Below are 24205 nucleotides of genomic sequence, written 5' to 3'. Positions count from 1 at the left end.
GTTGCTAATTATACTCCTGCAATTCTGAAGGTAAACACTGAACAGTAGGGATCTGGGTATTCTATGACGAGAGGAGAACGTAGTATGTGTAGATAGCGGGGTATCTGATTGCTATGCCGGTGGAGAGGAGATTTTGGACTCCCTTGATGGTCTGTCCGTGAAGCGTTTTACTAGAGCCCCTGATAAAAGGGATCTTAGATTCAGCACTTTTTCTGTTTGTGATGGAAGGCATGTTATTATAAAAGATGAGTAGGCGGGACATCGTGTCTTCAGAGAACGGACATCTACTCCGAAACCATATTCTTCTTTAATTAGGTTGATAAGATCTTCAGATTTAGTGGCGGGTCCAAGTCTAGAAAGAAAAATTCGGTCTTTTGTGGGAATAATTGTGATATTATACTTGTGTTTGAGTAACTGAGATTTTTCTGCAGTAGTTACATTCTGTGTTTGATGAGTTATGGCTGGAAGCTTGGAGAAAGTATCTTGAGATATAGATGCTTTAATATTTTCTGACGGTTTGTTCTGTTTTGATCTTTGGTGTGATATTTGAGACTGGCAATTAGAAACAGGTTTACTCGCTGTGGCGGCAGATCTACAGACAGGTTTGCAGACCTCATTAGATGTGGCAGCAGTTATTTTTGCATATGTTGCCTTAACTGATGTTGAAGAGGATTGCGCTTGGTGACTCTGAGCTTGTGAAATAGAGGTACAGACAGAACTGTTCCGCAGAGGAGAGTAGGTGGGAGGAGTGGTTCTATTTACATCAGAAGAATCATCTAACAGAGTCTGTTTGGCAATAAATTGCTCAGTTGAATGACTTGAGTCATGAATGTTAGCAGGCTTGGGCAAATTAATATTTGCAGCAGTAGAAGTATTGAGGCCGGTGGAAGGTGAAGATCTGGTCTCAATACTGAGGGCATCGTCAGTTAATGAAGAATTCGTATTCACTTTGAGCCCATTGGTTTCGAGAGTAGGTTCAGAATTCTTCCTAGCTTCCCTTAAGTGGCAAGACATAATTGATGTCAGATTTTTAATTTGGGCGTTAATGTCAGAAATTTCAGCCTGTTGATTAGTTAATATTGTTTTTATACCACAGATCTGCGTGGATAGCTCGCTGTTTCCTTCATTGAGTGTATTAGAATCCAGGAGAATTTCAGAGTTTGCAGTATGAGGTGCGCTGATTAGATGAGTTTGAATGAGGATTTTCTGCATAGTGTTAAAGAGTAGTTCCTGGAATTCAGTTGATTGCAGAATACCAAAGGTTGGATTCAGAGTTTCCGTAGGGAAGGAGTTAGCGCTGAGATCTTCTGACAGCACAGATATATGTGTTTGAGTTGATGCATCTGAGATTTGATGCGACCCCAAAGACAACAAAGAAGGATTAGAGGCTTCATCCATGTACGATTCAGAGTCGGTATTTCTAGTTATTGGCATGATATTTGTCTCAAATGTACTAGAGTACGGCATTTCAACTTTGTTAGCGGAAGAGGAGGAAAGTGACTCAGGTTCCGTGCTGTTTGGCGTTGCAACAGTTATAGGGCTTTTCTGAGAATTTCTGAGTCGACATCTATCACAACAGAATGATTTCCGCCGACTTTTATTTAATTTTTTCAGGTCAGAATGTGTACAGTCATTGCATATTAATTGTTTGCACTCAGTACATTGGACAATGGGGTCAGAGCTGGTCCCACAGATGGTGCAGACGCTAGAATTTTGACAGGAGGTAGTATTTGTCATATTGAATTCAGTTGCTGTAGTGTTACTAGATAATTTAATATCACTACAGTTGTGGTTTAGCAAGCAATTGGCACTGTGACCTGCCGGTCGCCTTAGTTGCCCTGCAGTGAAATCCACAGGGAGCAGGGGTCTAAGTAGGGAGGGAAGAACAGAGCGGCTAGTCAATACTCTAATGCCTGGTCAAGGTCAAGTGTCTGTTGGACACATGTATAAGTTGAACTACAAGATAATGGCTGAAAGCGCTTGTATGGAGTAGCAGAATGAACATGCAGAAATTCATTTAATACTTATCTGTTGTCCGTTCAAATAATACAGTACTTGCACCTGGCAATCCAAGGGCCTATCCTTATGTGGTGGCACTAATAGGAACTTAATACTCTAAATAAAAAACACACAAAACAAGAAAAGTTTACGGAGCATATCATACAGACAGCCGGACACAATCATCCCCCTAGCGGCCTTTAGTCATTATCTGTCTTGCCTAATCCGGGCAAGACAGATAATGACTAAAAAAAGATGGAAATCTCATACCACCTCGATCCATCATTTTAACTGTCAGCACTCCTATTTTTCCACCCACAGTAAAAGCTGGCTATTTAAACTAATTTGGCCCTGCATTAAAAATCCTCTTGGTTGTTTTTAATTCCAGAAATATGGCATTTCTCAGCAGGCATACAGAGATCCTATTTGTGGATCAAAGGATCATACACAAGCAAGTTTCCTTATTTTCAGCATTATATTAACACTCAATTCATTCATTAAAGAATGCACTTTACTAGATCAGAAGGAAAAGTAACTTTCTTTCTTTCTTTTTTCTCTTAATTTTTTTTTTTATTACTAACCCACTACTGCTTGATCACAAAGGTGGCACTCCTTCTGCCTCCACATGGCAGCATCTGGTAAACGAGAAAATTTGGGAAACAAGAGTAGCCTTGTGCTGGGGAAGTTTTTATGGCTCCGGAAAATAGAGAAGTTTTTTTGTTTTATTAACTTAAATTGGCATATTAACTTATTTTCTAGTGTATTATATTACTAGTTACGTTACTTAGTTTAATTTTTAACTTCGATAGAGATTTTGTAGGTTATTGCTTATTATCGGTAAGGGTATCCAATCCACGTGTTTTACAAGTTTTGCAGCTCCGTCGAACGGACAGTTTTTAGCTATATTTAGCCGCTTTGACTAATTGTTATATTAAATTATTTTCTATAAGTAGCTTATAGACCTAGTCAAGATCCTTGGTTTATTCTGAATTGAAACGGCGAGATTTTTGTAGTTAATAAATACTTAATGTCCGTAGATTTATCGTTCATAACTTGCCGCCATTGTTATATGATAGTGTTATATCCCGTACTATATAACGTTAGCTTAGTATAGTATAGTACATATATTATTAATTAATCAGTAAAATTTATAATCTTGTTAAACTTCATTGTCAATTAAATTACTTTTTAACTAAATACATATAGCGACTTAGATTTTACAAACACAACATTATTAAGTTATACATAACTTGATATGGTAGTTATATAACGAAACTCGAAGATAATACTCGATACTAAAATATATATATATATATATATATATACATGTGACCCCCACTTAACGCTGATAATTCGTTCCGGAAAAACAGAGCGTTAAGTGAATCTGCACTAAGCGAGCGCCGCATTCCCATAAGGTAACATATGTATTTGTAAGTTGCGGTTGGTACCATAGGATATTTCCTAATCAATAATAAACGGTAGTGAAAAGATGCACAAGTGTCGGTCAAAATATTTATACAAATATTTGTACATGTAAAATATCCTGCATTACATATGTATATAATTATGTGGTAACTGTTTACGTATCAAAATTAAACTTAAAATTCCAATTAAAATCATGAATTTAATTGATGAATTTAATCATAAAAAATGTATCGATTTTCGGTTGAACTTTGGCCCTCTTCCAAATAAACGAAAAGGGGTATTAATTTTAAATCCCCCACATCGTTACCACCCAACAATAAAGTCAACCGATCCTTCGCCGCTTTGAAACCTGACATGTTTTTTTTCTTCTTTCAATATGAAACTTCTTTTAGGCATTTGTTTCCAGAAAAGTCCTGCTTCATCTATGTTAAAAACTTGAGAAGTATAACACATAATACCACATATATAGAGTCACCGACAATGACCACTTCCTATGGGACCAGGGCATTCTGCCTTGGAGATTGCTGCTGTTGCCTGATCCACAAGTATGAGCACTGGTGTTGAGTGAGGCAGCTGAGAGCTTGATTGGTCCTGAAAACTTCAGGACAAGGGATAAACAGACTTAAAAGTTAATGGCAGCCAGAAGTAGGTAATATATAAAAATTACTTATGGTCGTGCTGGCTGGTAGAACCAGCATTTTGGAGGGGGGGGGGGGGGTTGAAAGTAATATAATAAAATTCCATCACAGTGAATTTCATTATATTGCTTTTATTAAATTCATTCTGCTGAATATATCTTGAAATACTGATTATTTTCATTGGTTTTAAAATGTACATTGTTTTTCAGTTTTACTGAAACACATAATAGACAGTAGTAATACTTAATAAATAATGTGGTTTAAATTTTATTATTTAGACTCTACAACAAAGAATCTGTGATTGAATATCTTCTGAATAAGGATCCATCTTGCAAGAATGCCAGCCACATTCATTGTTTGAAGGTATATAGTTTTTGTTTAATTTTTAAACATCTTGTAAAATGTACCAAAGAAAAAGAAAAAAAAAGGCAGTCCATGCTTGCATATGTGGTTTACTTTATAACACCAGTTAGCTTTTTTTGAGATAAAAAGTAAGAAACAGTTGAAAATAGTGTACTATATTATTTTATCTTTATTCTTATATTATATTGTTATCCATAAAAAATTATTTACCAGTTATCTTGCTTACAGTACTCAGTAACGTAATTAGCATTAGCATTAGTAGAGGCATTTGATGCAAGAAAGCAAGCTTATGCAGCATCAGCCAAAAAAAAAAAAAAAAAAAGTAACATAAATAAATAAAAATAACCACTTCCACTTCACCCCTCTGTTCGTTCGAAATACCTGTCCAGCTGAGCCTTAAACTTATTTAGGCTATCAACTTCCACGACAAGGGATGGAAGTCTGTTCCACCCACCAACCACCCGCTGGCTAAAGGCAAATTTCCGCACATCTATCCTACATCTGTCTTTCCTCAATTTGAATTTATGCCCTCTCAGGTGATTTTTCTGAGCTAGAGGAAGAATCCCATCAGCATTGAGCATGCTCAAACCATTCAAGGCTTTGTACACCTCTATCAGATCACCCCGCTGGTGCCTAGTTTCCAGACACTGTAATTTGCAAAACTTAAGCCTTTCTTCGTAAGAGAACCCCTTTGTCCCATTCACCAATCTAGTTGCCCTTCTCTGTACTCGTTCCAGCAGCTCTACATCCTTCCTGAAATGAGGCCTCCAGGCCTGTATACAGTACTCTAGGTGTGGCCTGACCATTGCCTTATACAAGGGAATAATCACCTCCTTATCCCTGCTAGAAAAATTCCTATATATCATTGACAATACACCATGAGCTACTCTTGCAGCTCGTCTGCACTGCTCAGAGAACTTCATATCTGCCTGCACCACCACCCCCAGGTCCCTTTCATTCTCTACCACTGTCAGTGTAGTACCACAGAGTTGATACGCTGCTCTGGGGTTGCTGTTTCCCATATGTAGTACTTTACATTTGTCAATGTTAAACTTCATTTGCCACCTCGAAGCCCATCTGCTCAACCTTTCCAAATCCTGTTGCAGCAGCATAGTGTCAGTAGTGTCCTTGACAACCCTGCCAACCTTCGTATCGTCTGCAAACTTGGACATTAAGCCTGATATACCATCATCAATATCATTTATAAATACAGAAAACAATAAAGGCCCCAATACTGAACCCTGAGGGACTCCATTAATAACATTAGTCCACGATGAGCAGTGTCCATTGATTACCACTCTCTGTCTTCTCCCCCTCAACCTAAACTAGTAATGAAAGTGCTATGCAAAATTAATTAGGTGGCGGCACCGGGTGCCAAGCGTTATAGTGATCAAGCGATTCCCTGAGTGATTTCTAGAGCGTTTTTGTCAAAGCTACAGTTATATTCATTTGTAAAAGTTTTCTTACGTTCCCATTAATTATTTGTTAACTTAGTATTACAAATTGTAACTAAGTTACAGGAAGGAAATTCACCTTTCTTTTTTCTCTTTAAACTAACGCATTAACCCTTATACCGCTTGGTCACTCTAGCGGCACTGCTCCTGCCTCCCCGTGGCGGGGCCGGTAACCTGGGAGAAGAAATCCACTCTCCCAGGGCTGAAAGGAGCAAAGATGGAAAACAGTTCTTTTCCACCTTTAGAGCCATCGAGCTCAAGACTAGAAAAAGACACCGAAAATGACTATTCTCAACCAAAGAGGTTGAAAACAACCCCACAAGAGGAAATACCAGCTTTCCTCATACTACACTCTCTATCAGAGCTGCCTCTGAGTAAACTGTCCCCATTCCTTATCCAAAAATGCATCGAGTCTGCTGCAGGCTCACCAAAAACAGTAAAGCGGCTCCAGTCTGGAGACCTTCTTGTAGAGACTATGAAACCACAGCATTCCGAAAAATTACTAAAGATGACTACTTTTGGCGGACAACCAATAAAAGTTACTCCCCATGCCACCTTAAACTCCTCGAAGGGAGTAATCGCAGAATGGGACTTGCTAACTGTATCAGAGGAGGAGATAGTTCAAGAGCTAGGTAAACAAAAAGTCATACAAGCAAGGAGAATTATGACTCGGAAAGATGGTGTGCTTGTTCCCACTAGGAGCATAATTCTCCCTTTCAGCTCTCCCATCCTACCATCATCTGCCAAAGCAGGCTATCTCCATTGCCGTGTCCGGCCTTACATCCCAAACCCAATCAGGTGCTACAAGTGCCAAAAATACGGACACTCCCAATCTGCATGTCGAGGTGAGTCAGTATGTCCAATTTGTGGATCGAAGGAGCACAATCAAACTGAATGCACTGCTACGACTTCTGTTTGCCCAAACTGTAAAGGTGATCACCCAGCTTTTTCCAAAAGTTGCGAACTTTGGAAGCAAGGAAAAACAATCCAGAAATATAAAGTTGAAAATAAAGTGACATATTCAGAGGCCAGAAGGCAAGTACTAAAAACAGATTGAACACGTACATATGCAATGGCTGCTAAACAATTTCAGTCAATAGGTACACAAACAGATGTTGCCGTTCCCCCAAATATGTCCATCGCTAATTGGGCACGCTCCATTCTCTCTGCTCCCAAACAGTGTCCTTCGCAACAAAAAACTGAACAAGCCTGTAATACCCCAATTACCATTCCAGCTAATGTAAACCCAACAGCAAAACAAAAAGTGACAGAAACCATGGTACTGAAACCACCAAATTCAACCAGAATGGATATTGACCAGCACAATGACTCTGAAGAGGCCATATTAGAACTTCATGCGACTGATGAGATGGACGTAACACGCCCCTACTTTCCAAAGAAAGACAAAGGAAAATCGGATCGATGTAAACAAGTCACAACTAAAAAGCAGTCAGAAACAAAAACAACCAACAAAACCGCTTAATGGAAAGAATTCTTCAATGGAATTGTAGAGGGTTTCGCAGTATAAAAGATGATATATGTGATCTCATCCACCGTTATGATCCAGCAGCCATATCCCTTCAGGAAACTTATTTAAATTCACAAGTGTGTCCTACTATAAAAGATTACTCTATCTTTAGAAGAGATAGAAGTATCGACTCTCCAGCCCGTGGAGGAGTGGCGGTTCTTATAAGAAACAACGTACCATCGAAACATATTGCTCTTCAGTCTCCTTTTGAAGTAGTGGCAGTGCGCATTGAAATTGGCATCACTCTTACAATAGCATCTATATATATTCCTCCTAATTTCTCATTTTCTTCAGATGACCTAGAAAATCTAATAGAACAGCTACTGTCTCCTTTCTGCTTACTTGGAGATTTTAATGCTCATCATCCGATGTGGGGATCTCTAACAATTGACAAGAGAGGCAAGTCAATAGAATCCCTTCTGGACTCTTATCAACTTACCCTTCTGAACACTGGTGAACCTACCTATATTCATTTTTCGACAGGATCCATGAGTGCAATAGACCTATCAATCTGTTCTCCTTCCATATCTGGTATTATGGAGTGGTCGGTTCTTGAAAATCCGCTAAACAGTGACCACCTTCCGATTCTCTGCAAGCTGCAAACACGGGTAAACTCTCCTTCACTACGTCGCTCCTCTTGGAAATTTCGTAGGGCACACTGGTATGAATATGCCTCTCATGTGCAGTTAGACAACAAAATAATCCAATCTCAACCCATAGACAATGTCACAGAACATGTAACTAATCAAATACTACGAGCTGCTACCTCTGCAATACCAAAATCTTTCTCAGGGAAACGGAAACATAGTAATTACTGGTGGAATCAAGATTGCACACACGCCAAACAGTACAAAAATAAAGCTTGGAATTTATTTCGTAAATTTCCCACAACTACCAATCTAATTAACTTCAAAAGACTGAAAGCTAAGTTCCGCCAAATAAGACGAAAAGCAAAGAAAGATGCCTGGATCAGCTTTTCCTCGAGCATAAACAAGGATACAGACAGCCGAATTATCTGGAGGAAAATACAAATGCTTAATGGCAAATACATTCAGTCCCCAGCTACAATACTAAACTGGGAAGGGAAAGAGTTGTCATCCGCGGGAGAAATAGCAAATGCCTTAGTGGAATCATTCGCCAGTATATCAGCAATAGCCTCCTACAAACCAGCCTTTCAGCAAATTAAAAAAACTGCAGAGCAGCATAAGATTAATTTCTCTACCAGAGTTTCACATCCATATAACCAGCCATTCACATTAACAGAGCTTTTTGGAGCGCTCAATAAAACATCAAATAGCGCTGCTGGCCCAGATGGGATCTACTATATAATGCTAAAACAACTGAACGACAGAGCAAAAAGATCACTGTTAAACTATTACAACCGAATATTCTTAGAAAATGCTTACCCTATCTCCTGGTGTCACTCAATAGTTCTAGCCTTCCCAAAGCCCGGAAAGGATCGTACCTTTCCACATAATTATAGGCCAATTTCACTGACCAATTGTTTAGGCAAAGTCCTGGAAAAAATGGTTCACCGGCGTTTAATCTGGTTCCTGGAAACAAACAACTTGCTAAATAGTAATCAGTACGGGTTCCGAAAAAACTGTTCCACCTTAGACGTAATGATAAAAGCAGAGTCAAATATACGGAATGCCTTCATAAGGGGACAGCATCTGGTCATGATTAATCTAGATATTCAGAAAGCCTTCAATACCACCTGGCGATATGGTGTTCTACAAGATCTTCATTCTTTCGGCTTGAGAGGTCATCTACCCCAATTTATACAAAGCTTCCTATGCCATAGAACTTTTCAGGTCAGATACATGAATAATTTATCTAAAACATTTGAACAAGAGGAAGGTGTACCACAGGGTTCCATTCTGAGTCCAACTTTATTTGCAATAAGAATCATCAACATGACAAGGGATGTACCAAATACAGTACAATCGTACATGTTCGCCGATGACCTCATTATCTCTACTCAATCCCAGACTATGAACACCATTGAAAGGCAACTTCAAATTGCTATAGCTAGAATAGAATCATGGGCATTGCGGAATGGTTATTCCCTAGCAGAAAAGAAGTCTGCTGCTATTCATTTCTGTAAAAAACGGAAACTACATCCGGATCCAGAAATATTTTTAAATAACAGCCTCATTCCTGTCACTACCAATTTCCGTCTGTTGGGTTTACATTTAGATAACAAACTTAACTTCGCTTCCCATATGGCATACCTCCGGAATACTTGTCTTAAAAAACTTAATATCCTAAGAGCTGTCTCTGCTATGTCCTGGGGTGCTGACAGAAGCTCTCTCCTACACCTCTATAGAGCTTTAATAAGATCACGCTTAGATTATGGAGCACCTATCTACGACTCCGCCAGGAAAAGTTCTCTATTACGTCTGAACACCATCCAGCATAGTGCCCTTAGAATAGCTGTTGGAGCCTTCAGAACATCTCCGGTTCACAGCCTGTATATTGAGGCAAACGAATCCCCTCTGCATCTCAGGAGAAAAATGTTATTGTTAAATTATGCAGCAAAGATTGGAAGTAATCCAGCTCACCCCAGCTGGCAGTATCTGTTTGATCCTCAACACACCGTGCTATATCACAATAAACCTAATGAAAACCGCCCCGCAGGGATTCGACTGCAAGAACTCATGATCAGTTGGAAAATTAACTTTAAGAATATATTCCAAAACCTTGCCACTCCTGAACCTCCCTGGACTGAATTCATACCTCTCTGTGACAATTTCTTTTCAAGATGGGGAAAATCCTCCCTGGCAAATACCAACATTCAACAGCTACATAAACTGCATTCTTTGGAAAACTCAGAGAAAGTTCATATCTATACTGACGGCTCCAAAACAGATACGGCTGTTGGTGCAGCAGCAGTTTCTGCCACTTTCTTAACAGCTGCCTCTCTTCCCACTGAATGCAGTATCTATACTGCAGAATTATTTGCAATAAAACTGGCTCTAGATAACATAAACAAATATCATATCAAACAATCTTTGATATATACAGACTCTTTAAGTGCAATCAATGCCTTTCAATCTACCTTTCCTCCCTCTCATCCCGTTGTTAAAGAGATCCGGTCTAAATTATCTTACCATCAAACAGCCAACTACAAGGTTACCTTCTGCTGGATTCCTGGTCATGTCGGCATCCAAGGTAATGATCGTGCGGATGAGGCTGCTAAACATCCCGACTCTAGATCTTACAGTCAACTGAAAGCTCCATACACAGACTATAAATCCATTATTAAAAAAACATGTTGGAAACAATGGTCTGATCTCTGGCAATCTCAAACCAATAATAAACTGTTCCAGATAAAAAAAGTGCCCCAACTGTGGACATCTAGTTTTAGAAGAAACAGGTGACAAGAAGTAATTCTGGCAAGGCTTCGCATCGGTCATTCACACCCAACTCATCTGCATTTGCTTTTGGGAGAGACTCCTCCTAAGTGTTTTTTCTGCCAGTCGCAACTAACAATAAAACATATTCTCATTGAATGTCCACACCTTTCATCTGTCCGAAATTCCAGCTTCAGCTCCCTCTCCAATTTGCAGGAACCCTTAACGTTATCACATATTCTTGGCAACGAAGCAAAATTCGAGGATCTGTTTAAGTATTTAAAACGCATCAATTTATATAATAGTCTCTAATCATAACGTGAAATCAGTGATACCCAAACCATGAACAGGCACAATATGGCCCAAGAGGCCCTTGTGCCAAAAAAACCTCAAATACAACAAATTAATTAGGTGGCCACACTTTGTACACAAACATAGAACTGTAAAGAATTTCTGACTGTGCCCTTTCAGTTAAACAAGAATTAATGATTAGATCAAAAGTGAATACCACACTGTAGGGACATCAAAGTTCATATTTATTCAATTATAACAAATATTTAAATTTCAGGTTTTTATTTTTGTGTGTGTAGCCAGTAGACCAGTGTGCTCACTAGACCAGTAGCAGTATTATAACAGATGATTCTAATTAGAATATTAGGTTAAAGTTGATTGCAGACCTGTAGGTTTAACTTCTGGAAGGAAAATATCTGTTTTGGAGGAGGAGCAGCAGAAGATTCTTGGAGATTTTCTTATTAGAGAAGTTGGTAGCGTTTTGTGTGAAAAGGACAGATGGAAACAGAAGGAAGAGGCGTATGTTTGCCCAGGCAAAAGTACAAGATCACAGATTGACTAGAATGGGATAGAATTGACTAATGCACTTTACCTCTGAAAGGTAAAGAGTGTTATGATAGAAGTGGGAATTAATTATATTAGGGTCAGATGAACTGAGGAGTTGCAGCTATGATTTGATGCACACAAAAAAACTGCTATGAACTAAGCATTTCAGTGAAGGTTTTTAATACCTTGTCTAGCCCCAAGATATTAAAAACCAAGTATTAGAAACTTTGTCTAGGTTTCTAATACCTGGTCCTTGAGGTTGTCGCAGACATTCTCTCAGATATGCCAGACAAGCTGTGCATGCTACCTGAAAGTCTAAAACGCTAATGGAACTGATATTCGGGTGACACTCAAATCAAGTGGACCCAATTTCGGCACAGTCTGTGTCAGCCAGATCCTCTACTTGCACATTCGCGATGGTGGGACTGTTAGTAATCCTGAGTATAACCTCCATGCGCAAGCACGCTGTGGGTGCCCACTCAGGTGTGAACCAACATAAGCAGGGTTTGAGGTGTGGTGCTCACCTCAAACCACATGGAGGAATGCCGCCCCTCTGAGTTACCAGGCAATACTAGGTGGTAGATAGATGACTCCTATCAACCAGTGCAATGCCACCACTTTGCTTATTGGAGGCCTGAATTGGTGGAACCCATGTTTAGTCTCCAGAGCTAGGTTCCAGTCAGTTCTTCTCCATCACTTCCATCATGCAGTATTTCTGATGTCTTTTGAGGTTATGATGAACACCATGCCGAGATCCAAACTTCCTTACATTTCGAGGGTACTGCTCTAAAATGGTGTTCACAGGCCGGCTGCTAGTTAGTACTCCCTGACCAAACCTTTTGGTAACTCTCTAAGCTTTAAGATCAGCTAGTGTATAATCTTGCTACCTCTACTCTGCCTGATAGTGACTGTAGGGAGTCCGAGTAGTGTTTATGCAGGGGGAATTTTTGAGGCCATGTTATGTCAAGGATCTGGGTATATTCTTACCATGTGTATGCCATTCAAAATTGAGAGTAGGAGTGTGCTATAGGCCTAATGACTCTGATGAGTATAATAAGAAACTGTTCGGAGAAATAGAGTGGGCCAGTAAATCAGAGAGTCTTATAATGGGGGATTTTAATTTCCCAGATATTGACTGGAATTTGGGGGCTGGTCACTCACACAGTAGCAAGGCTTTTGTGGATTTATTGGATGATTGTTTTCTACATCAGCATGTTCGGGAGGCAACTAGAGGGAGTAATACTCTTGATTTGATTATCAGTAGTGATTCTTCATGCATTAAGAATCTGCAGATAAATGAACCACTTGGTGGCAGTGATCACAGTGTGCTGAAGTGGGAGTTACTCAAAGAGGTAACTACCATTAGGGGTAAAGGGAAGGGGTATTGCTTTCGTAAAGGCGACTACAATGGACTGAGACAGTATTTAAATTCTATACAGTGGGATCAACTGATGGTATTGCCAACAGCAAATTCAAAATGGGAAGCATTCAAAGAACTTATCGTGGAAGCTACTAGGCTTTACATACCAACTAAGAAATATTGTTCAAGGTTTAGGCCTAAATGGTTGTCAGATGAACTAATGAGGCATATGGCAGAGAAGAAAAATGCATGGGATACATACAAATTAACACGTGACACGGATGCCTATGATAGATACAAGTTGATCTGTAACCAAGTTACAAAGGAGGTTAGGCAGGCGAAGGCAGATTACGAGAGACCCTTGGCAAGGGATGCGAAGAAAAACAGCAAAGAGTTCTTTACTTATGTAAACTCTAGAAGGAAGGGGATGAATCAGATTGGTCCACTTGAGATCGATGGGTCAACTGTTGATGACCCTGCTCGGGTAGCTAACAAACTAAATGAATATTTTGCATCGACATTCACACATGAGGAGTTATTCAGCGAGGGGAATGCCAGAGGTGTATTCAACTCTAGCAGTAAGCTAGAGAATCTTGTAATAACTGAGAGCAAAGTGGAGGAGAAATTGTTGAAGATAAACACAAGAAAGGCACCTGGGGTGGATGGGATCTATCCAGTTATATTAAAGGAGGCAGCAAAGGAGGTAAGCAAACCCTTAGCCATAATTATGAGAGCTTCCTTGGACTCAGGGGAGGTACCCATTGACTGGAGATGTGCAAATGTGACCCCAATTCACAAAGGGGGATCAAAGGCTGACACAAGTAATTATAGACCTGTGAGTTTAACTTCTGTTCCCGGAAAATTAATGGAGGCACTGGTGAAAGAAGCACTGCAGGATCATCTAGACAAGACTTCAGTTATAGCTAGGACACAGCATGGTTTTGTTAAGGGGAAGTCTTGCCTGACCAATTTGATTGGATACTATGATGCAGTCACAAAAGAACTGGATGCAGGGAATAACTTTGATATTATATACTTGGATCTTAGAAAGGCTTTTGATACTGTTGCACATGGAAGACTGCTGCACAAATTGGAGCAGTGTGGCATTGGAGGCAAGTTGCTGCTATGGATAAAGGGGTGGTTGAGGGGGAGAAGACAGAGAGTGGTAATCAATGGACACTGCTCATCGTGGACTAATGTTATTAGTGGAGTCCCTCAGGGTTCAGTATTGGGGCCTTTATTGTTTTCTGTATTTATAAATGATATTGATGATGGTATATCAGGCTTAATGTCCAAGTTTGCAGACGATACGAAGGTTGGCAGGGTTGTCAAGGACACTACTGACACTATGCTGCTGCAACAGGATTTGGAAAGGTTGAGCAGATGGGCTTCGAGGTGGCAAATGAAGTTTAACATTGACAAATGTAAAGTACTACATATGGGAAACAGCAACCCCAGAGCAACGTATCAACTCTGTGGTACTACACTGACAGTGGTAGAGAATGAAAGGGACCTGGGGGTGGTGGTGCAGGCAGATATGAAGTTCTCTGAGCAGTGCAGACGAGCTGCAAGAGTAGCTCATGGTGTATTGTCAATGATATATAGGAATTTTTCTAGCAGGGATAAGGAGGTGATTATTCCCTTGTATAAGGCAATGGTCAGGCCACACCTAGAGTACTGTATACAGGCCTGGAGGCCTCATTTCAGGAAGGATGTAGAGCTGCTGGAACGAGTACAGAGAAGGGCAACTAGATTGGTGAATGGGACAAAGGGGTTCTCTTACGAAGAAAGGCTTAAGTTTTGCAAATTACAGTGTCTGGAAACTAGGCACCAGCAGGGTGATCTGATAGAGGTGTACAAAGCCTTGAATGGTTTGAGCATGCTCAATGCTGATGGGATTCTTCCTCTAGCTCAGAAAAATCACCTGAGAGGGCATAAATTCAAATTGAGGAAAGACAGATGTAGGATAGATGTGCGGAAATTTGCCTTTAGCCAGCGGGTGGTTGGTGGGTGGAACAGACTTCCATCCCTTGTCGTGGAAGTTGATAGCCTAAATAAGTTTAAGGCTCAGCTGGACAGGTATTTCGAACGAACAGAGGGGTGAAGTGGAAGTGGTTATTTTTATTTATTTATGTTACTTTTTTTTTTTTTTTTTTTTTTTTTTTTGGCTGATGCTGCATAAGCTTGCTTTCTTGCATCAAATGCCTCTACTAATGCTAATGCTAATGCTAACATACCAACTAAGAAAAAATATCCAAAAATTTCATTACTTCATACAGCATGTCCCCCCCCCCTCCACTTTTTCTTACTATTGAATACACCATGAAATGTCAAACTAATAGAGCAAGTTTTTCTGCAAAAAGATCTAAACCTCCCAACACTTCCTAGTTCATTTCACAAATATACGTGGTCTCAATTCTAATCTCAACGATGTCCATTTCCACTTGCAGTCTGCCAAACCCCATGTACTTTTTCTGACAGAATCTCAGTTATTGGTTGATTCAATCACTGCTCATCTCAGTTGATCAAATTGTTCACTGTACGATTCCTTTTTCCTCAAAGGTGCTATGTACTATGTCTGCTCAAAGGTACTTATGTGCATATGTCCATTCCGATATTCCCTGTGAGAGACTTGGTAATTTGGAATCTACTCTTTTCAACCTTCTCTGGCTTATAATCTCTCTACCTCATTCTGTCAAATTCATTTGTCGTCTCTACCGTTCTCCCAACTCCACTAATCACTTGGAACTCTTTGACTTCCTCTGTTTGCAACTTGATTTTCTCCAGTCCAACTTTCCTAATTTTAAAAGCAATAATAAAAGAGCCCAGAAAAACCCTTTTTTTTTTTTTTTTTCTTTAATTCATTACTCTTAACTAACTGTACTAATCTCTACACTTGGCCACCAAGCAGCACTGCTCCTGCCTCCCCATGGCAGGGCCGGTAACCTGGGAGAAGAAAATCCCTCTCCCCAGCTAAAAGGAGCAAGCATGGATTTGAATAATTTTCCGCTGTTAGAGCATTCAAGCTCAAGACCAGAAATGTCTGATGGCAATGATGCTAATCAAACAAAAAGGCTACGGAGAGAAGCACAGTGCAATGAGATGCCAAACTTTCTAGTGATCACTCTCTTCTTCTTCTTCTCTCTCTCTCTCTCTCTCTCTCTCTCTCTCTCTCTCTCCACCCAGCCTACAGGCTGGGTGGAGAGAGAGAGAGAGAGATCTTTATCCAAAGATATTTAGAATCCATTGCTGGGACACCAAAAATGGTTAAACAGCTACAATCCAGAGACCTCCTGATTGAAACAGCCTCCTCAAAACATTGAGTGGCTGCTCAAAACAACAACCTTTGGTGGGTTGCCAGTATCAGTCACTTCCCACAATACGTTGAATTTGTCCAAAGGTGTCATAACAGTGTGGGATCTAATTACTGTGCCTGAAGAGGAATTACTTCAAGAACTGAGCAATCAAAAGGTAATCAGTGCCAAACTTATAATGACTAAAAAAAAAAAAAAAGATGGAATTCTCGTTCCAATACGATCCATAATCTTAACATTCGGCACCACAGAATTGCCATCCTCTGTAAAAGCTGGCTATTTAAACTGCAGAATTCGGCGTTATATCCCTAATCTCATTCGTTGTTTAAATGCCAGAAATATGGACACTCCCAGCAGGCATGTAGAGGTGATGCCATATGTCCTATTTGTGGTTCCAAGGAGCATAACAAGCAGTGTGTTCAGCCTCAACTCCCATTTTCCCCCAACTGCAAAGGTAGTCACCCAGCCTTTTCTAAATCATGCGAAATGTGGAAAACAGGCAAGAAAATTCAAAAATATAAAATAGAACATAAGTTGACATACCCTAAGGCATGCAGACAAGTTATGTTGATCATGCCCAGTCGTTTTTATGCATCTCACACTCAAAGCACCCATTCAAACAGCAGCTCAAACAGATGTATCAATACCTCCCTAGCACATCTCTGGCTAACTGGATTAAAACAACACTATTAAACTCTGGAAAGGATTCACCTCAAACTAAAACCAGTGAAGCGACCAACACTCCAATTAGTATTCCAGCTAATACTCCAATGATCTCGCACGATAGTGAAAAATTGAAATCTAAAGACAGCAAGAAAACTACGAACAGTATGGAAGTAGATGTACCCCCAGATTATGAGTAACCCATACTAGAACTTCATGTGAATGACACTATGGATACTGGACACCCCACCTTCTCAAAAAAGAATGAAAAAAATGCTCCTCATACAAAAAACAGTCAGAAGAATCATCCTCAGTTAAACCAAAATGAGGCACAACATCATACAATGGAACTGCAGAGGACTAGTTAGTCATTCTGATGACCTAAAGGATTTACTTGCTCAGTTCAACCCCACGTTGTATGCATACAGGAAACTTTCTTGTCACCACGTTTCACAAATTATATCATCTACAGACAAGATAGGATCACAGAGTCCTCCTGCCTGTGGGGGAGTAGCCATTCTTAATAATTCTAACACACTGTCCAAGCACATCTAATTAAAAACCATTCTAGAAGCTGTGGCAGTTCGTATTGCAGCTGATGTTTCAGTTACCCTTGTTTCCATTTATATTCCATCATCAATACCAAATCCCCATTCAGAACTGGACAACCTCATTACACAACTCCCGAGGCCAATTTGTCTTTTAGGTGATTTTAATGGCTACCATCCATTATGGGGGTCCACAATGGATGGATCACAATAGAACTGTTGGATGGAAGGGGCAAACTGAAGAATTTTTATACAATAATGTTATAAATTTACTAAACTCTGGTTCCCCACCAGTATCTATCTACCTACAGGATCTACTTCTGAAATTGACTTATCAGTCTGTTCACCGTCCATCTTTCCATTCATGACATGGTTAGTGTTAACTGACCCCTTTAATATTTACCATTTTACTATTATTTTCTCATTACAAACATGGATAACTCCAAATCCTGATCAATGATCCACTTGGAAGTTTAAAAAGGCTAACTGGGGTGACTATTCCGCCCAAATTTTTCTAGACAGGCTTTACGTTGAAAAACAGCCGGTTGATGATGTAACCACTTACATCACCAATTAGATTCTAACTGCAGCCTATGCTTCTATTCCAAAATCTAAACCATATTGAATTCACCGAAATCACTGGTGGAATACAGATTGCTTTCGTGCCAAAAAGGAGAAAAACTGTGCTTGGAATAATTTCTGCAAATATCCTATCACCAGTAACTTAATTACTTATAAAAGGCTTAAAGCTAAAGAGAGACAAATTATACAGAAACAGAAAAGTGATTCTTGGATTGCTTTTGCCTCAACCATCACAAAAGACACCGACACACACATATCATCTGGAGAAGAATACAGGCCCTAAATGGTAAATTTGTAAGCCTATTCTCCCCGATACTTCATTGGAAAGGGAAAGATGTGGCTGGTCCTGAGGAAGTTGCTAATGCATTAGCAGAATCGTTTGCCACAATTTCTTCCTCTGCTTCTTATGCATGCTCCTTTGAGCACATCAAAGCAGATGCAGAACGATATAAAATCAACTTCTCCACACATCGCTCCTTCCCGTACAACCAACCTTTTACATTAACAGAACTCAAAGAATCTTTAAATAGATCATCCAACAGTGCTGCAGGCCCAGATGGTATTCATTACATTATGATGAAGCATCTACTTGAGAAGGACTTGTGTACCTTGCTGATTTTATACAATCGGATCATCTCCGAAATGCCTATCCTCCTTCCTTGGTTGAAACTTCTAGACCTATATCTCTCACGAGCTGCTTGAGGAAAACTTTCGAAAGGATGGTACATTCAAGGCTCACTTGGATCCTGTAGTCACACAATCTCCTGCCAGATCATCAATATGGTTTTCGGAAAAACAGATCAACCCTGGATGTGCTCATCAAGGCTGAATCTCATATCTGCAATGCTTTTGTCAGGAAACAACATCTAGTCGTGGTCAACTTAGATCTTGAAAAGGCATTTGAGACTTAGGAGGCATGTGCTGAAAATAAATAAAAATTTCCTGAAGTTGCACTCTTTTCAGGTCCAATACAAAAACTTACTCTCTACTTCTCACATTCAGGAAGGTGTCCCACAGGGATCAATACTTAGTTCAACACTTTTTTGCAATCCGAGTTAGCAGCATGACAAAAGATATCCCAAAAACTGTTGAAATATATGTATGCAGACGACCTTACCATTTCCTGTCAGTCTCAAAGTATCAATACCATCGAATGGCAGCTCAAACTTGCCATTACTAAAATAGAATCCTGGACTTTATGGAATGGTTACCGGCTATCAGAAAAGAAATGCACTGCCACTCACTTTTGTAAGTGTTGGACCCTCTATCCTGATACTGTATTGCAAATAAACCATGGCACCTCCATAGCCAGGTGGGCAGGAGCAGCAGTGTGTAGCACATGCTTCTTGATTAGACCAGGGTTAGAACCCGTGACCACTGGATGCGGAAAGGGCAGGGAATGACCACCGCATATCCCCGGAGCAATATGGCCTTAATTGCTAATGCTCCTAAAAACCAAATAACAACAACAGCAAATAAACCATACTCCCATTCCGGTTGTTACCACTGTTAGATTTCTTGGACTGATATTAGACAGAAAGCTTAATTTCCAAGCTCACATCACTCATTTACAAAATATTTGTCTAAAGCATTTGAACATACTTCGGTTGATCTCATCCATGTTTTAGGGAGCTGATCGGTATATTTTACGGCATCTTTACAGAACTTTAATCCATTCACGCCTAGACTATTGTTGTTTAGTTTATGACTCTGCCAGAAGCAGTACTTTACAACTGCCGAATGTCATCCAGCACAGTGCTCTGAGGACTACACTTGCAGCATTCAGGACTTCTCCAATCCAGAGTGTTTACATTGAAACGCATGATCCCCCATTACATCTTCACAGAAAAACACTGCTGCTCCACTATGCTGTTAAGATTCAGAGTCTTCCATTGCGCCCCATTTGGGAGTTTCCTTATAATACTAGGTGTGTTTCCTTTTATGAGAGTAAGCCAAATGAGAATTGACCAGCCTCACTCAGGATTAGAGAGCTTGTCCAGAGTTGGCATATCGACTTAAATGATATTTTTCAGGACACAAGTGCACCTGTTCCTCCTTGGATGTATATTTCTGCCTCTCACTATGTACATCTTCGATGGGGAAAGAATGTCATACCTTCCTGCAATATCAGGCAGTTGCACTCAGCTCACTCTATGCTAAACTCGCATGCTGTAAAATCTACACTGACAGATCAAAAACTGCAACTACGATTGGTGCTACAACATTTTTCCTTCACTTTCAGTTACAGCCTCACTACCACTAGCCTGCAGCGTCTTCACCACTGAATTATAAGCCATAAAGTTAGCACTTAGTAAGATTATAAAGCTTTCCACCTCATCTGCTGTTATTTACACTAACTCCCCCAGTGCTGTCTCTGCTATAAGAAAGAATTTCTCCTCTCATCCTCCATTGAAACACATTCACTCTCAGCTATTCTCTTGCAGTGTGTCCAATCAGTCAATCAATTTTTGCTAGATCTCTGGTCATTCTGGCATTCCGGGAAATGAAAGTGGTGACTTTGCTGCTAAAAATCCCCAACCGGCCCTTTCACAACATCCTCAGGTTCCATACACGGACTATAAGTCTGTGATATGCAAAGCATTCTATGATAAATGGTTACAAATCTGTAAAAGTAACACCAACAGTAAGCTTTACCAGATAAAGCAAGAACCAAAGCTGTGACTCTCTAGCTTCTGATGAAACAGACGAAAGGAAGTGGTATTGGCAAGACTCAGAATTGGACACACTCATCATACTCATCTCTTCCTATTATTGGGAGAAAATCCACCGCAGTGCTAATACTGTCAAAGGCAACTTACGGTCCTTCATTTTCTGATTGATTGTCCCTTACATTCAACCATCCAAACAACCACCTTTCAGTCACTTTCCACATTGAATATCTCACATGATCTATCTCATTTTATAGGAACTGAAGTAAATATATATGAACTTTCACATATTTAAAATGTGTTGGCCTGTACAGCCGGATATAATTCAACATCTATAACAATGTTGCCTCCACTTAAACTATAAACAGACAATTTGGCTACAGCAGCCCTTGTGTTGTTAAATCCAATAGCAACAACAACATCGCCACTTCAAGCCTCCAATAAACAAAGTGGTGGTATACGTTGTTCCAGATTTTGAGCCTTGATTGGTCCTGACGAAAGGTTTCAGCACAGAATCTACATTCACACATGAGGAGGTATTAAGGTTTGAAAATGCCAGAAGGTTATCAAATTGTAGCAGGGTGCTTAATGATTTTGCAATAACTGAGAGCAGAAATTTTTGAAGTTAAACATAAGAAAGGCACCTGGGGTGGATGGGATCTATACAGTTATATTAAAGGAGGCTGCAAAGGAAGTAAGCAAACACTTAGCCATAATTATGAGAGCATCCTTGGACTCAGGGGAGGTCCCCATGGACTGGAGATGTGCAAATGTATCCCCAATTCACAAAGGGGGATTGAACGGTGACACGCGTAATTACAGACCAGTTAGTTTAACTTCTGCTCCAGGTAAAATAATGGAGTCACTGGGTAAAGATGCATTGCAGGATTATCTAGACAAGACTACAGCAATAATTCAGACACAGCATGGGTTTGTTAAGGGAAAGTCTTGTCTGACAAATTTGATAGGGTATTATGATGTGGTTACAAAGGAACTGGATGCAAAAAATAATTTTGATAACATATACTTGGATTTCAGGAAAGCTTTTGACACTGTTGCGCATGGAAGACTACTGTACAAATTGGAGCACAGTGGTATTAAGGGTAAGTTGCTACAATGGATAAAAGGATGGTTGAGTGGGAGAAGACAGAGGGTGGTAATTAATGGGTGCTGCTCTTCGTGAACTAATGTTATTAGTGGAGTCCCACAGGGTTCAGTGTTGGGTCCACTGTTGTTTTGTATATTTATCAATGATAATGATGAAGGTATATCAGGCTTAGTGTCAAAGTTTGCAGATGACACAAAGGTTGGTAGGGTTGTTAATGACAGTAATGGCAGTGTGCTACTGCAACAGGATCTAGAAAATTTGGGCAAATGGGCTGAGAAGTGGCAAATGAAGTTTAACCTTGACAAATGCCAAGTACTGCATATTGGTAGAAGTAACCCCAGAGAAATGACTAACTATGTGGTACTATCCTTAAGGTATTAGAAAATGAAAAAGACCTGGGAGTAATTGTGCAGTCAGACATGAAGTTTTCTGAGCAATGCAGACAGGCTGCCAGGGCAGGTTATGAGGTTTTGTCAATGATATATAGGAATTTTGCTAGCAGGGAAAAGGAGGTGATTGTCCCTTTGTATAAGGCAATGGAAGGCCGTGCCTTGAGTACTGCATACAGGTCTGGAGGCCTCATTTTAGGAAGGATGTAGATTTGCTTGAGCATGTACAGAGAAGGGCAACAAGATTGATGCGGGGAATGAAGGGATCCTCTTACCAAGAGAGGCTTAAGTTCTGCAAATTTCAATGGCTGGAGACTAGGTACCTGCGCGGTGATCTGATTGAAGTGTATAAGGCCTTGAATGGGTTGAGCACGTTGAGTTCTGAAGAGAGTCTTCCACTTGTTCAGATTACGAACTTAAGGAAGCATAAATTCAAATTAAGGAAAGACAGATGTAGAATAGATGTTCGGAAATTTGCCTTTAGCCAGCGGGTGGTTAATTGCTGGAACAAACTTTCATCTGTCGTTGTGGAAGTTGTAGGTTAAATAAATTTAAGGAGGAACCGAAAAACATTTAAAGGGAATGGTTGTATGAATTTTTTTTTTTTTTTTTGGCTGATGCTGCATAAGCTCATACACTTGCTTTCTTGCATCACATGCCACTACTACTACTAATCCAGAAATATCAATATTATTAAGCACTTAGTTCTGTTATGTGGGAGTTGGAGCTTACTAACACTTTATCCACAATAAAATTCATTTTATTAAAATTCATGATGTGGTTTGTTTGGTGCCATTTTAGTTCAAAACAATACTTGGTTTTACAGCATTTTTATATTTAAATTTTGCATCTTTTTTTTTTTTTTTTTTTTTCAATAGGATGTCAGGGAACTGAACTTAACAGAAAATTCTGGATATAAGAAAAAAACATCTGGAGACAAAGGAGATGAATATGTTGACATGCAGACATCTTGTTTTATTTGTCCTGTAGTTGGTTTAGAAATGAATGGAAAACACAGGTATGGATTTACATAAAATCACATTGAAGAATGTTTATTCTACTAGAAGTTGTAGTAAGTGTTGAATTCTTTCAAGACTGCAGCGTAACTGTATAAGATCCCTTTAGTTGATATAAATCGCTATTTATTTATATATATATATTCTGTAACATTTTTTGCATAAATAAAATATACAACTCACGTGCAATTAAAACTAAAATATTCTAAAAATACTACTGAAACGCTGTACAGCTAAACTTATATTAAACTAAAACTTGGCTTTTTACATTTTATTTCTCATCCATAGTGACTTCCATCTTGTGGCTTCTTAAATATATCTGAAAGACTTAAATTTGGCCATGTGATTTTCGATGTTGCATGTTACTTGCATGTAACATCGTCATCACCATTAAATCTAAACACTAACCCCCCCATTCCATGCATGCTTCCAATTGGGCTTTGTCATGATGGTAACACAGGCACAAAGGCAATAAATATGTACTTGCCTTTCTCTGTTCATCACTGATTTTTGTGCTGAATGGACATTGTTTCTAATCAATGGTAATATTGCTGGTCATTTTCATGACAAATGTGGGTGCATATGGTGTCCTTTTTCAGCAAGAGCTGAACTGAAGTCCCCGTTTCATATGCCATTAGCACAATTAATACGAGACATGCATTAATACATGCCTCTTCGTGTAGCTTGAATTACATGTTAAGTAATTAATTTTTTAAACCACCCTCTACCTTTGGACATTTCTAGGTAGAATTGCTTAATTGGGGGGTGGGGGGTATAGCATAACTTTTTATTTGCATTGAATACTATCCTTTTTCAGTATTCTAGTTATTTTTTCATTTTGGTATAAAATGGGATGCAAGCTTTAACAGCACTGGCAGGATGTTTCTCACATACAACTCTGACTGGCCAAATTTCATATTTATTTCAATTCCAGTTCAGAAACCACTTGTCCAGATT

The 24205-nt window shown here is 39.6% G+C and overlaps 1 protein-coding gene across 1 annotated transcript in view; it reads left to right on the top strand.

Annotated features, from left to right (window-relative positions):
• Positions 1-24205, top strand: part of LOC150078559 (replication termination factor 2) — a 125706-nt gene that overhangs the window by 45716 nt on the left and 55785 nt on the right. The window contains exons 3-4 of the mRNA XM_090385348.1: positions 4340-4424; positions 23111-23250. Of these exons, the coding sequence (XP_090241474.1) occupies positions 4340-4424; positions 23111-23250 (225 nt within the window). The remainder of the gene's footprint in view (positions 1-4339; positions 4425-23110; positions 23251-24205) is intronic.

Source organism: Mastigoproctus giganteus, chromosome 11 (genome assembly GCF_048544385.1).
Source record: "Mastigoproctus giganteus isolate SK-2022 chromosome 11, ASM4854438v1, whole genome shotgun sequence".
NCBI classification, from domain to species: domain Eukaryota; kingdom Metazoa; phylum Arthropoda; class Arachnida; order Uropygi; family Thelyphonidae; genus Mastigoproctus; species Mastigoproctus giganteus.
The sequence above is the reverse complement of the archived record's forward strand: the minus strand, read 5'-3'. Positions and strand labels throughout refer to the sequence as shown.